This window comes from Garra rufa, chromosome 1 (assembly GCF_049309525.1).
Source record: "Garra rufa chromosome 1, GarRuf1.0, whole genome shotgun sequence".
Lineage (NCBI taxonomy): Eukaryota > Metazoa > Chordata > Actinopteri > Cypriniformes > Cyprinidae > Garra > Garra rufa.
The window spans coordinates 34,372,075-34,386,266 of NC_133361.1; the positions used below are offsets into that span (position 1 = coordinate 34,372,075).

At 33.2% G+C, this 14,192-nt stretch overlaps 1 protein-coding gene across 1 annotated transcript; it reads right to left on the reverse strand.

The window, feature by feature from the left end:
* Positions 1 to 3,587: 3,587 nt before the first annotated feature.
* On the reverse strand, positions 3,588 to 13,456 carry gosr2 (golgi SNAP receptor complex member 2). The gene is made up of 6 exons (XM_073833396.1): positions 13,313 to 13,456; positions 12,749 to 12,813; positions 8,838 to 8,946; positions 6,150 to 6,282; positions 5,876 to 6,016; positions 3,588 to 4,253 (listed from the first exon to the last, which is right to left on the reverse strand). The coding sequence occupies exons 1-6, from the start codon at positions 13,339 to 13,341 to the stop codon at positions 4,092 to 4,094; spliced, it is 639 nt and encodes a 212-aa protein (XP_073689497.1). The 5' UTR covers positions 13,342 to 13,456; the 3' UTR covers positions 3,588 to 4,091.
* Positions 13,457 to 14,192: the final 736 nt, after the last annotated feature.

Genomic DNA, 14,192 nt, shown 5'->3' on the forward strand with positions numbered 1-14,192 from the left:
GAAGTGGTGAACCCCAGGAAGTGCAAACCCAGCTGCAAGCCGGCAGAAAAGGATATGCCATATGTGAGACAGCTGTGCCTGCATTTGATTGCACTGGACAAATAAAATAAGCCCTGTATACATAGTTATGACCTGATTAAGTAACATACAGAAATAGCTTGTTTTGCCAGACACATGACAATAAAAGCCCATTCAGACTCACGAAGGAAGGTTCTGTTGGCTGTATCTGTGTGGGCAATGTTAAATATTTCTGTACATACTGTGATCGAAAATCACACAAAGCTCACCTAAGATTTAGGCTATTTAAATGTGGAACGAGGCCGTTCAGCATGCATTTTGTTACTAAATCTGTTCTTTTAAACCATATGTAACCCTGGACCACAAAACCAGTCTTAAGTAGCGTGGGTATATTTGTAGCCAAAAATACATTGTATGGGTCAAAATTATTGATATTCCTTTTATGTCAAAAATCATTAGGATATTAAGTAAGATCGTGTTCCATGAAGATATTTTGTAAATTTCCTACTGTAAATATAGCAAAACTTAATTTTTGATTAGTACTATGCATTGCTAAGAACTTCATTACAACTTTAAAGGCGATTTTCTCAGATTCTAGATTTTCAAATAATTGCATCTCGGCCAAATATTGTCCTATTGTAACAATACAATGAAAAGCTTATTTCTTTCATTATTATATATCATTTCATATGATGTATAAAACTACATTTCAAAAAAAAATTAACCAACTGGTTTTGTGGTCCAGGATCACATAAAATAACAAACTTGTAAACATTGTTATCCTTATTGTAGGTGTATTTGTGAGTGTAATATTTACTAAAGGTTTGGCAAAGTTGGCTAATGTATCACCCCAAGAAAATAATGCATTCAACTTTACAGCTTTCTTGTCTTTAAACACTAGATGGCACTGTTGGAGGGGAATCGATTGCCTTAGCTCTGAACAGTGTTGCCAATTGGGCTTCTTTTGATCGGCTTGGACCGGAGATTAAGGCATTGGGCGGGTAGACAAAAATTGGGCTGCTTTAAAAAATTAAAAGACGCCCAATCAGCTGTTTTTTTCTTCACTTTTATCATTAGTCATGTTATTTTAGTACGTTCGAGCTCAAAGTATCACAGTAATATAATGTGTAGTGCAGTCATCAACTCATTTTTGCTTAACGTAACCATTACTGGTTTAGTTTAACAGAGACCTGTCCATCAATTTACGTCTTTTACGTTAGTGAGACGTGATGACTTGTGAGTGACCGGGTTTTACATTACATTTGTTTCTCATCACTTTATTGTGCACTTTTTGCACAGAAATTAGCATATTTTTTACTGTGGACATTGAAAATGATGCATGCGTTTTTCCAAGGGTTAAAGTCATCGGTTAATTTCCACTTTGAAAAGATTTCTGAACATTTTACACATATTTCCGGACTGTTTTGATCCATATTCCTGTGAAATTGATTTATATTTATTTTATTTTGTCATTATTCTTTTTTTAAAGAGATAAAAATGGTCCTTATCAACCTTGACATGGCAATAAAATTCTCATTATTTTGGCAGTTAAAATTTGGGCTGGTTTTTTGTTGAAGTGGGCGGGATTTGGTGAGCTTTTGGGCTGGAAATCCTCAACCTGATCTGGCAACACTGGCTCTGAATGACACTGCTGTGACAGGCAGAGGTGAGCTTTTAAGACCTCAGAATCAGTGTTTGCTCGATATTAATGGCTGCATACATTTGTTACATCTACAGTATTTTATGGTAAATTGCTGTTAAGAGATCACGTGTGAACAGATCTTTTTCAGAAATATTGGTAAATTCGTTCTGGCAATTTACCAGTTTGAGAAGTTGTCACTTTGTGCAGCATTGGTCTGCTACAAAGTTGTCACTTTGTGCAGCATTGGTCTCTACAAAGCGCTCTGGCATTGTGAAAACACTTTATAACTGAGTTAAAGAAGCTATTGACTAGTGAAAGTGAAAGGCAGTGAAAAATGTCTTTTTTTTGTTAACAAACTCACATTATTTGTGAAAATTAGTGACAAACTGACTACGTTTACATGGGCACGAATAATGCGATTATTTCCAATAATCAGAGTAAGGACTTAATCGCAATATGATGTTTACATGTCAAGAGCAAAGTTCTTCACTCCGGTTTACATGGAATTTCCATTATTCCTATTATTCATATTGTCCGTCAATGAATTGCATTATGTTCATATTGCGCAAAGTCAACAACATAAACTCAGTTTCCTGAGCTCCCTAAAAGTGTCGCCTTCTTCGCCGTCGTCGTTTCTAATCTGCAGGCATGCGCTGCACCAGAATATTTTCTCTAACGGGGGGCTAGTCCAATATGTGGGGGTGCTAAGAAAATAATCAATATTCGTGACGTAAAAGTTACTTAATGAAGAAAGTGTGTCCTTTTTTTAAAGAAAAGCCTACACACCACATTTAACAGAAGTATAATTCAAATTTTATTTAAAACGGTCTTTTAAATTATATTTAAAACTGACACGAACGAAAAAAAATAGAGACAAACTTAAAACAAGCCCTGCATTCCAGCCCGAGCCCGACGGGCAGTAGTGAGCGCGCCTTCAGCGCATTTTTTTAGGAGTTCCACAAATCCGCAATCGAGTGCACATAAAAGGCTAACGCATTTGCCTCACGATTGCCTAAAGATTCCTGTTCCTGAACAAGAGAGCCCTTTTTTATAGAAAAAGCACATCAATTTGTAGATATTTTTTGAGGGCACGCAAATAAACATAAATCCTTTACAGTTACGAATTACTCTTACCTTTACGTGTAAAAAAGTCAGCGTATTTTAAGATGTTTGCAATGCAAGAGATCACGCTTGCTCCTTCATGTCCAGTAAAGCGCGCGTTAGCCTCCACTCTCCGCACAGACGATAGAATATGAGTCTAACAGCGCGCATACAGGTTAAACGTTTAAAACTAACATTTTGATATGCTTGAACTCTTTAATATCCATAGATTTTCCCTGTCTGCAAGTGAGTGGCACGTCATTCGTGTAAGTCACGAGCGTGTGCGCACTCTGGTGAAAGCGACAATACTGCGATTAAGACGTTTACATGCCAGTATACTTCGATTAAAATCGGCGTGCGCCACCTATGTTAATACGATTATGCTTGCTGCGATTATGAGCTTAATCGCATTATTATAATCGAAGTATTGCGTTTACATGGGGAAAAGTTTAATCGCAATATTGCCAAAATCTCATTATAATCGCATTAAGAGGGTCCATGTAAACGCACTCAATGTAAATGAATTTAAATCAAATGAGTCTACATTATAAACTGATGTCACTTTGATGGTATTTTTTCCTCTTGGTCAGCACATGAATTTCAGCGACAGAAATGATGTCTGACTGTTGCAGGAGGATATTGTTGAGGATTATGCCGCATGTGTGAATGTGCGCACACAGAGCATCAAGATCCGTGCAGCAGATGTCCAATAAGACGTCTAATTTCCTGTTTGCTGGAGGCTGTGGCTCTTGCTTAGATCCCGCCGTTCACAATCACAGTTTAACGGTATGAAACAAGTGTAGTTTTACATTTCAGAGCAGCTGGATGGGATTATTTGAGTTTATTGCACATTTGTATTTACAGGTTAGAAGCATTATGAACAAAACAGTACAAAGCACTGAATAACTGAAACATTATTGGTGTGTTGTCCAGAAGGTGGCAATGAAGAGCCAGCTAACAGACCAATTCTCTAACCATTAAAACTTTTTTATTATTATTTGCTCTAATACTTTATAATACCAGCGAGAAAAACGATCGTAGTTCAGTCTAGACTCTAAAATAATCAGCAACTTTGTGTTGCTGTTTTTATTTCAGAATCAGCTGAGAGGAAAGTTACGAAATGATTCAAAGTCTTTAAAAACACAGTTGAAGAAGAAAGACTAGAGACAAAAGATTTTCTGATGTTGAGAGTGGCAGTCATCCTGCAAACAGGCAGTTCTGTGATTTTCTTTCACCTGTGCATTTTTCAGAGACGTGATGCATGTGGCATGAAAACCGGAATGATCCACTGACGCCATCGAGCAGCAGGGTCGGCTCAAGCTGGGAGACTTCAGCTCAGGTATTTCACCGCCAGGAACATGACAAAGCAAGTAGCCAGCATTCCAGCCATCATGATGAACTTGTCCTGCGACGCTCGCTTCTCAATCAAACGCATGACCGTGTTCGACAAACCCAACATGTTTGCCACATCCAACATCTTTTTATGGGTACCCTGGAAAAAAAAACAGAAGGTGTGGAACGTTACTAAAACTTCAGTTCTCTAGAGCAATAGATAAACTTTCATACACTCAGTAAAATATCTGAGGTACACATCCATTTCCTAAAAAAACCTAGAGACGGTCTCTCACGCTCTGTGATAATCAGAAGAGCTTCAGGAAAAGCACACACTCCTCCCTGGAAACACACAGTCAGTGTCTATATGCGCACATATGACCTCAAACCAGAGGTGTTATTGTTAGCTAAACTAAAATGTTTGCCTTAATTGAAATAAGCGGAAATATATATATTTAATGAAAAACTTAAACATTAGAAATGTTGTTTTGGCCATTAAATGAAACGAAATAAGATGAAGTACTTATTAAAAAGAAGCTAAATAACAAAAACTAATAAAACTGACAAATCCCAAAACAAAAATACTGAGAAAAAAGGAAAACTGAAAATATCAAACTAAAGCTTATTCAAAATATTAATAGCTACTAAAACAGTATGTAATTAATGCTAAAATAAATTAATGCTAAAATGCTTTTTCAAATTGAATACACTACCTGTCAAAAGTATTTGAACAGTAAGAGTTTCAATGTTTTTTTTAAAGAAGTCTCTTCTGCTCACCAAGCCTGCATTTATTTGAGCCAAAGTACAGTAACATTTGTAAATATTTTTACTATTTAAAATAACAGTTTTCTATTTGAATATATATTTAAAATGTAATTTATTCCTGTGATTTCAAAGCTGAATTTTGAGCATCATTACTCCAGTCTTCAGTGTCACATGATCCTTCAGAAATCATTATAATATTCTCATTTGCTGCTCAAAAAAGCATTTATTATTATTATTATTATTATTATTATATTAAAAACAGCCGAGAAGAATTTTTTCAGGTTTCTTTGATGAATAGAAAGTTCAGAAGAACAGCATTTATCTAAAATTATCCTTTTAACATTTTAAATGTCTGTGTCATCACTTTTGATCAATTTAAAGCATCCTTGCTAAATAAAAGTAATAATTTCTATAATTTTTTTATTTTATTTTATACTGACTCCAAGCTTTTGAATGATATAGTGTATAATGTTACAAAAGCTTTTTATTTCAGATAAATGCTGATCTTTTGATCTTTCTATTCATCAAAATGATGATAATAAAAAAATGTTTTAAATATTGATAATAATAATGACAAATCAGCATATTAGAATGATTTCTGAAGGATCATGTGGCACTGAAGTCTGGAGTAATGATGCTGAAAATTCAGCTTTGAAATCACAGGAATAAATTACATTTTAAAATAAATTCATTATTTTAAATAGTAAAAATATTTCAAACCTTTACTGTTTTTGCTGTACTTTGGATCAAATAAATGCAGGCTTGGTGAGCAGAAGAGACTTCTTTAAAAAGCATAAAAAAATCTTACTGTTCAAAAACTTTGACTGGCAGTTAACACTGTTATGTTAATTGAAAATTGATAGATCTGTGTGTCAATTAATCCTGTCTACATTTCATTTGCCTATCAGCACTTTATCAACAATTAGCCAAGCACTATTTGAAACGTTTAGAACCACCCTGATAAGAGTATGGGAAAAAAAAAAAAAATCCGCCCTGTGTTGTGAGCGTCACACACACCTTAAGCGTGCCCCTCTGGTCTCTCAGGCCATTAAGGATGCCGGAGCCGGAGCCCAGCAGGTCGTCCATTCCTCTGTGAGCGTTTTGTAGACTGCTATTAAACTGCAGGGTTTCATCAATAGGGATAGAGGTGTCTGCATCCTACACATAAAAAGCACACAGCACTGTCAAAATCATGTCTTCTTTGTAGTGTGGTTTAGGTTTATAGACTGATGAGTGACAGATAAAGAGTTCGGGCAAAAACTATGTAGATGAATGCGTGTGGTCTACTGACGTTTGTTGTGAAGCTTCGGCTCAAGAGCTCCTCTCTTTCTCTCTCCAGAGCCTCGCGAGAGTATCGTCTGTGCTGGAAGTTCCTCAGGGCTGTCTGAAGATGCTGCACATCATACTTCAACTGATCAACACGCCTACAGAAAGAAAAACACAGTGAGTGTCTTTCAGAGCACACAGCAGCCTGCAGGGCTTGTTTGGTGATGCAACAGTTGTAGACTACCTGCTCATTTATATAGAGTTTCACATTCCATAACAGCTAAAAATTAAAAATTAATTTCGAATAAAACTTTTACTTCACTCGGGGCTCAGCAAAAAGTAAGACACAAAGGCATACAGGGCTGTAAAAGAATTTCAGATCAGTTATTGGAACTATGACCACCTATTATCACAAATTAAAAACTACTTATATTTTGTTTTGCTTTTTACCTTTTATTTATTTATTTATTAGTATTTATTATTTATTTATTTCATATTAAATTATATTATATACATACATACAATTATTCTATATAATGTTATTATTTAAAAAATACTACTTATAATACTAATAATTACATATATAATTACATTGCTAAAAATTCAGTGGACAAGTACAAATCTGACCTAATGGGTTGACTATAAAAAAAAATTACACTTCATTTATTATTTAATTATTGTTATTATTTTGCTCTTAATAATGATCAAATTGCTAAATATAAAATTATAATAAAAAAAAAATTATATATATATATATATATATATATATACACACACACACTTATATAATTCAATTTATAAAAATACTACTATTTATATAATAATTCAAATAATGATCATATTGCTAAAAATGCAGTTTATTTTGAATTATATAATTTTTTTAAAATGCAAAACAGAAAATACAAAGTACAAATCTGAACTATTGGGTTGACAAAAAAATTACACTTAATTTATTTAATTATTGCTATTATTATTTTGCTCTCAATATAATGCTATTTTTAAAAAAAACTACTATTTATAGCTAAAAATGCAATTTATTGGAAAAAAAATCTTTAGAAAAATGCAAAAAAATTACAAAAAAAAGTACAAATCTGAACTATTGGGTTGATTATAAAAAAATTACTTAATTTATTATTTATTTAATTATTGTTATTATTTTGCTCTTAATAATAATCAAATTGCTAAATATAAAATTTATTTTTGAGGAAATACACACACACACAATTATATATAATGCTATTATTAAAAAAATACCTAAATTTATATAATAATTAAAATATTGATCACATTTATATTAAAAAATATTTTGAAAAAAATGCAAAAAAAATATATTTTATATTTATTAAAAAAAGATATAAATATATTCATATTTTTAATATTATTATTAATATATATACATAATTTCTTTTTTGTATATTTAGTAGACAAGTACAAATCTGAACTATTTGGTTGACTATAAAAATGCACTAAATTTATTTAATTATTGCTATTATTATTTTGCTCTTAATATAATGCTATTATTTAAAAAACTATTTATAGCTAAAAATGCAATTTATTGAAAAAAACTTGTAGGGTCAATTAAAATATTTACAGGACAAGTACAAATCTGAACTAATGGGTTGACTATAAAAAAAAGTACACTTAATTTATTATGTATTACTGTTTAATAGCCCTTAATAATGATTAAATTGCTAAGTATAAAACTTATTTTTGGAAAAATATATACACACAAATTATTATATATATAATGTTTTTTTTAAATATACTACTATTTGTTTAATAATTCAAATAATGATCAAACTGTATTTAAAATTATATTATATTTAATATGAAAACGCATAAAATGACTTGTAGGGTCAATGAAAATATTTACATTTGGACAAGTACAAATCTAAAATAATGGGTTCACTGGGTCAGCAGACAAAATCCTTATTGTTAAGCTATTTTGACTAAAAGGTATAATAATCACTTCAATGACAAAAGTGTCTGAAGCTCCCTCTGTTGGATTCTGGAGAATAGCCAAATAGAGCAAAATATCCTTCCTGTCAAAAGAATTAAATTCATTTAATCTGTAATCATTAACCACACAGACTAGTATGTGAATATGTGGAAGCTGGACTATAGTAGTGTTGTACAGATTGCTACCTAAACATTACAGGTTCAAAGATCAGGAGTTGCAACTCCTGCAATCGTCATAACCCATGAGCACATGAGTTCCTCTGGGGAGATTGTCCTTGTAGTAAACACATACTGTCGGTTGTTTTACATAAGAAAGCCTTTGCCAAATGAAGAATAATGTGATGTGATGTGAGGTGATGAAGGTGAGTGTTTGTGTTGTATGCGCCCCGTGGCGGTGGGAAAACATTCCGGCTGCAGTCACGTCATCACAAGCATTCCTGCTGTGTGTGGCAAAGCCTGGCTAAAGCACTGCACAAACACACCTGAGACCACACCTGTTACACTCACTTACTTACAAAACACTGAATATCGTAAAGAACAGACTCTTCCTGAAGAGTGTCTGTATGACAGTGTGTATGGATGACCTCAAAGGGTGACACTATACACAAACAACAGAAGCTTTTCACGTTCCAGATTAGTGTTAATAAGTTAGTCTAGAAATGTAAATCCTAGTTTTAACCTTGGATCAAGACAAAAATTGGATCTATGTATCATTAAAGAAGGCACTAGTTGATCTTTGTATTGATGCACTTACAGTTTGGCATTTTGCCGACGGTTTGGTGGCTCTTTACTGGCTAGAATCTCAAGTCGCTCCAGCTGATTAAAGATCTGGTCGATTCTTGCTTGAAGTTCATTCTCAAGTACTGTAGAAAAACACAAGAATCAGATACATAAGCACACAAATAGAAATTATAAAAAGTACATCACAAAATACTTTACTACAACTACAATTAATGGTTCCCTTATGCTCATCAAGGCTGCATTTATTAGATCATACAAAAACTGTAATATTGTGATTCATGCAATTTGTTTTTTTGTAATATATTCTGTAATATATCTTAAAATATACTTTATTCCTGTGATGCTAAGCTGAATTTCCAGTATCATTACTCCAGTTTTCAGTGTGACATGATCCTTCAGAAATCATTCTAATTTGCTGCTCAAGAAACATTTCTTATCAGTGTTGAAAACAGTCATACTTTACATCAATTTCTTTCTGCATACCTGCTGAATTAAAGTATTAATTTCTTTCAAATTTAAATCTTACAGACACCAAACATTTGAGAGACAGTGTATACAAATAAATTCTGAAAAAAGGTCAAAATTAGCCACATTAATTAAAAAAAAAAAAAAATCAGTATAAAAATGGATTCATTTTATTTGCAAAAGCTTACTCTTGTATTATTAAGCTTTTGGCGTTTTTAAATATTAACTTCATATGAGTGTTAGATAATGGCAAAAGTAATCTTAATGTAAAAGTATGGGAAATGAGCACACGCAAACTGCTGTTCAAAAGTTTGGGATCTGTAAGATTTTTCATGTTTTTAAAAGGAATCTCTTCTGCTCATCAAGGCTGCATTTATTTGATCAAAAATACAGGAAAAAATTTATATTGTGAAATATTATTAGAATTTAAAAAAAATTTCTTGAAAATATAATTTATTTCTGTGGTGCAAAGTTGAATTTCAGCATCATTACTCCAGTCTTCAGTCACATGATCCTTTAGAAATCATTCTAGTTGTGCTGCTTGATATCTTTTTGTAACCTGTAAAACTCTTTTCAGGATTCTTTGATGAATAAAAAGTGTAAAAGTACAGCAATTATTTTTAAATGGACACTTTAAGTCTTTACTATCACTTTTTATCAATTTAACACAGCCTTGATAAATAAAAGTATTAGTTTCTATCAAAAAAAGAACGAAAAAAACTTTTGAAAATATTGTTATTGTGTGTGTGTGTGTGTGTGTGTATATATATATATATATATATATATATATATATATATATAAAATATTTATAAATGTTATAAAATATTAAATATTTTCATGCCAAAAATTGTTAGGATATTAAATAAAGATCATGTTCAATTAAGATATTTTGTAAATTTCCTACTGTAAATATATCAAAACTATTTCTGATTAGTAATATATTAGGTGATTTTCTCAATATTTAGATTTTTTTGCAATCTCAGATTCCAGATTTTCAAATTGTTGTATCTCAGTCAAATATTGTCCTATCCTAACAAACCATACATCAACTGAAAGATTATTTATTCAACTTTCAGATCAAGTCAACTGGGTCACAAAAGTATAATACATGCATGAAAATGTAGCACAAATCTGCAGAGTTAAAATAAGTAACAGGCAGAGTTAGAATCAAGGATTGACATGCAGATCCGCTGATTGGTAATGAGTGCAGCTTCCTTGGAGAGAACTGCAGACTGGTGGGAAAGTTTTATCACACACGCAGTCTGCCCTGACCCCCACCCACCGAGACAATGCAATCTCACAGTCACTCTCACACAGACAAACATATGCATGCGTTATGCATCCTTCCCGCCTATGACATCTCATATGATGTCATCAGTATGGATTGGAGACGGTTATCTTATTCAGACTCAGCACACACACCACAACACTCCACATGTCTCGCCCTCCTGTCCAGCATCTATTCTCCATGCTCCCTGTCCCAACCCATCACTCCTCCCTGTCCTTCCTGTCATGGCACCAGCCTGGCTCTCTGCATAAGCTCCATCTCCACAGAACAATCAGCTGGTCAGTGGCACCACAATGACTCTGCCTGCTGCTCAAAGTAGATCAGTTGGACCCAGTTTACATTGGTTTTACATTATGCGATCACGGGTGGAAAATACCAGGGTAAATGGAGTCTGAACATTTTTGTAATGTGCTCATTGAAACCACATTAGGAGGTCGTGGACAACATGTAGCGGATGTCGTGGTGTTTTAGAGTAAATGTTAATCGATACACAGGTGTAAATAAAGCCTAGGACAAATGTTAACAAATTAAGATATTTTTGATTATATCCGAGAGCTTAGTGTTGATAGACAGCAACGTAACTGAAATGTTCCAAAGCCCAGAAATGTAGTAGGGACATCGTTAAAATAGTGCATGTGACATCAGTGGTTCGAATGTAATTTTACAATGCTATGAGAATACTTTTTGTGTGCAAAGAAAACAAAAATAACGACTTTATTCAACAATTTCTTCTCCTGCATGTCACCGTCTTCTGCCATTGTTGAGAGTACCATGCATCGTCAGTTTCATTTCTGTCTATAGAGGGCCAGGAAGCTCTCGGATGTCATCAAAATATCTTAATTTGTGTTCTGAAGATGAACACAGGTCTTACGGGTTTGAAACAACATGAGGGTGAGTAATTAATGACAGATATAAATTTTTGGGTGATCTCTAAGTTTATTGGTACATCAGCTTCAGAAACTATTTAATGTTAATGGCATGGCAGATTCTAATTTAACAAATACAATACAGCCATTTCATAAATATTCAACTAATGTAAAAAGGACTACACAATTTTATATATAAATAACTATATAAAAGATTTTTTTAAATGTACTTAAGATCAAAAATTGTGAAAGTTTTTCTGGGTCCATCTTACGAAACAAGCCCTTCAAAGTTTGTGCTATTAAAAATCATTGTCTTATGACATAAATTTGGCAGACCGAAAACATGTTTTATGATCAATGTAGTGCTAAAATGTTAATATTTTGGTGGTTAGCTATGCCCTTCAATAAATACCCATGAGTCAGTCTGGTATGACCTACATGCCACCTTGTACACACAACTTGGTCATGTCTGGATTTAAATGTCAAATCAGTTATTTTGGATAGTGTTTTTCACAATACAAATTGTTTCTAAGCAGCTTTACAGAAAATCATGAGGTTATTGGTTAAAATATAGTAATATCTTCATGCCTTAGAATTGCATTTAGCAGATTACACCTGGAGAGATAATATAGTTTACCATTCTGCAACAACCAAGCTGTTCAGATTTTGTATAAGTAGCACCGGGTATATTTGTAGCAAAAGCCAAAAATACATTGTATGGGTCAAAATTTCTGTTAAAATCATTAAGATATTAAGTAAAGATATTTTGTAAATTTCCTACCGTAAATATATCAAAACTTTATTTTTATTAGTAATTCGCATTGCTAAAAACTTTATTTGGACAGCTTCAAAGGCGATTTTCTCAATATTTAGATTTTTTTTTTTTACACCCACAGATTCCAGATTTTCAAATAGTTGTATCTCGGACAAATATTGATCCTGTCCTAACAAACCATCCATCAATGAAAAGCTTATGTATTCAGCTTTCAGATATATAATGGCCCAGGGTCACATATAGTATATATGGTTTATACTATATATACATACATACATTGTATAAGGGATTTATTTCAAATAATGTGTTATTTTGACACTCTTCCCATTTTGCTTGCCATTTGTCTAATCAATACAGGCCAGTTAAGTGCTTGAAACAAAAATGGTAAAACTATATGTTTATATTGACAAATTACACTGCCAAGCTCTAATTGTCATTATGTTTTGGAGTATGTGCCCTATTTGTATCCTCATGTCTCTGTGAGATTGAGGATCTTCATTCATTCGCACTCTCACATACACACACTTACAGTGTACTGACTGTCGGTCTGTTGTCTCCAGTCGTCCCATGTGAGACTGAACCTCCTGAATTTGTCTAAAAGTTAAAGACATGAACAAGTTAGACGAGAGAGGGGGTTAAATACACTGTAAGTTACATTATTAAAGTCACTGTTCACTGAGTGAATGTTAGACACATAGGGGCCCTATGGATGAACCGCTATCTAGTGTGACATCTCTGCTGTCAGACAGGTAATGGCATTATACAAGCTCTACCTTACTTACAGTACAACCACACGTTTGATGCACTAAACAGCTGACACACCCGTAATGATTCATACAAAACGAAACCTTATTGAGAATCATAAACAGAAAGAATGCATAGCTATAATATCATTTTCACTGAACATATGTGGTCAGACAAAAGCAGCTTATATTGTATTTCGATAAAACAGATATCAAAGACCCTTTTATTTGATATATTTTATACCGAACCTATTAAAAACGTTCAGCGTTTATACTGAGCATTAAACAGTCCTGTTTACCGATAAGCTTAGTTAGCTAACGTTAAATATCAGCAGTTTGAACAAACTCACTTATTGGTCTGATGATAAAGCGTCTCCATCTTCAGTGACGGTAAAAGACGCCACCAAAAACACGGTAAAAAAAAGCCTGTAAAGGAAAGTTATGCAATGTTTTATTTCCTCTGTTTCGTTTACATTCACATATCGCTGTCACGTCACCAGGAAAAGGACCTCTTTTAGGCACCCTCTCCGCCTGACTAAAAACATACCTTCGCTAGAAGAAAGAACAGCGCCAGTGGCGGATGGTGTTCAAAATTTATATCTAGGAAGGTATCCAACGTTACTATCTTAATTTTTTAGTCAGTTAGTTAGTTCAATTTCAGTAAGGTATAAGAGACAAAGATTAAAATACATTCAGAACTGCAATAATATCTGTGTAAGAAAATACACAACCAGGGAGGTAACGTACTAGTCAGCTGCTAATATGGCTTGACCCCAAAAAAATTCTAACAAAAGGTTTCTCAGTGGTTTACAGTAGTATCAGATGTACTTAAAAACATACTAAAAGTTTACCAAAGTTCGACTCCAAGAAAGGCCCCATTTTCAAAATGGCGGCCGTCAGGTCCTTAAAATGACCATTACTCCTTTGTATTCCTCCTAGACCAGGAATACTGGTGCCTGATACATGTTTTGGCCATGTAATATTTTAATTAGCATATTTGCATGATAGATACAGGTAAATTATCAAATTAAAATATAAATATATAAATTAAAATGTCATGGAAAAGTTAATTTATTTCAGTAATTCAACTCAAATTGTGAAGCTTGTGTATTAAAGGGGTCATCGGATGCCCATTTTCCACAAGTTCATATGATTCTTTAGGGTCTTAATGAAAAGTCTGTAATATACTTTGGTTAAAAATTCTCAATAGTAGTGTAAAAAAACACCCTT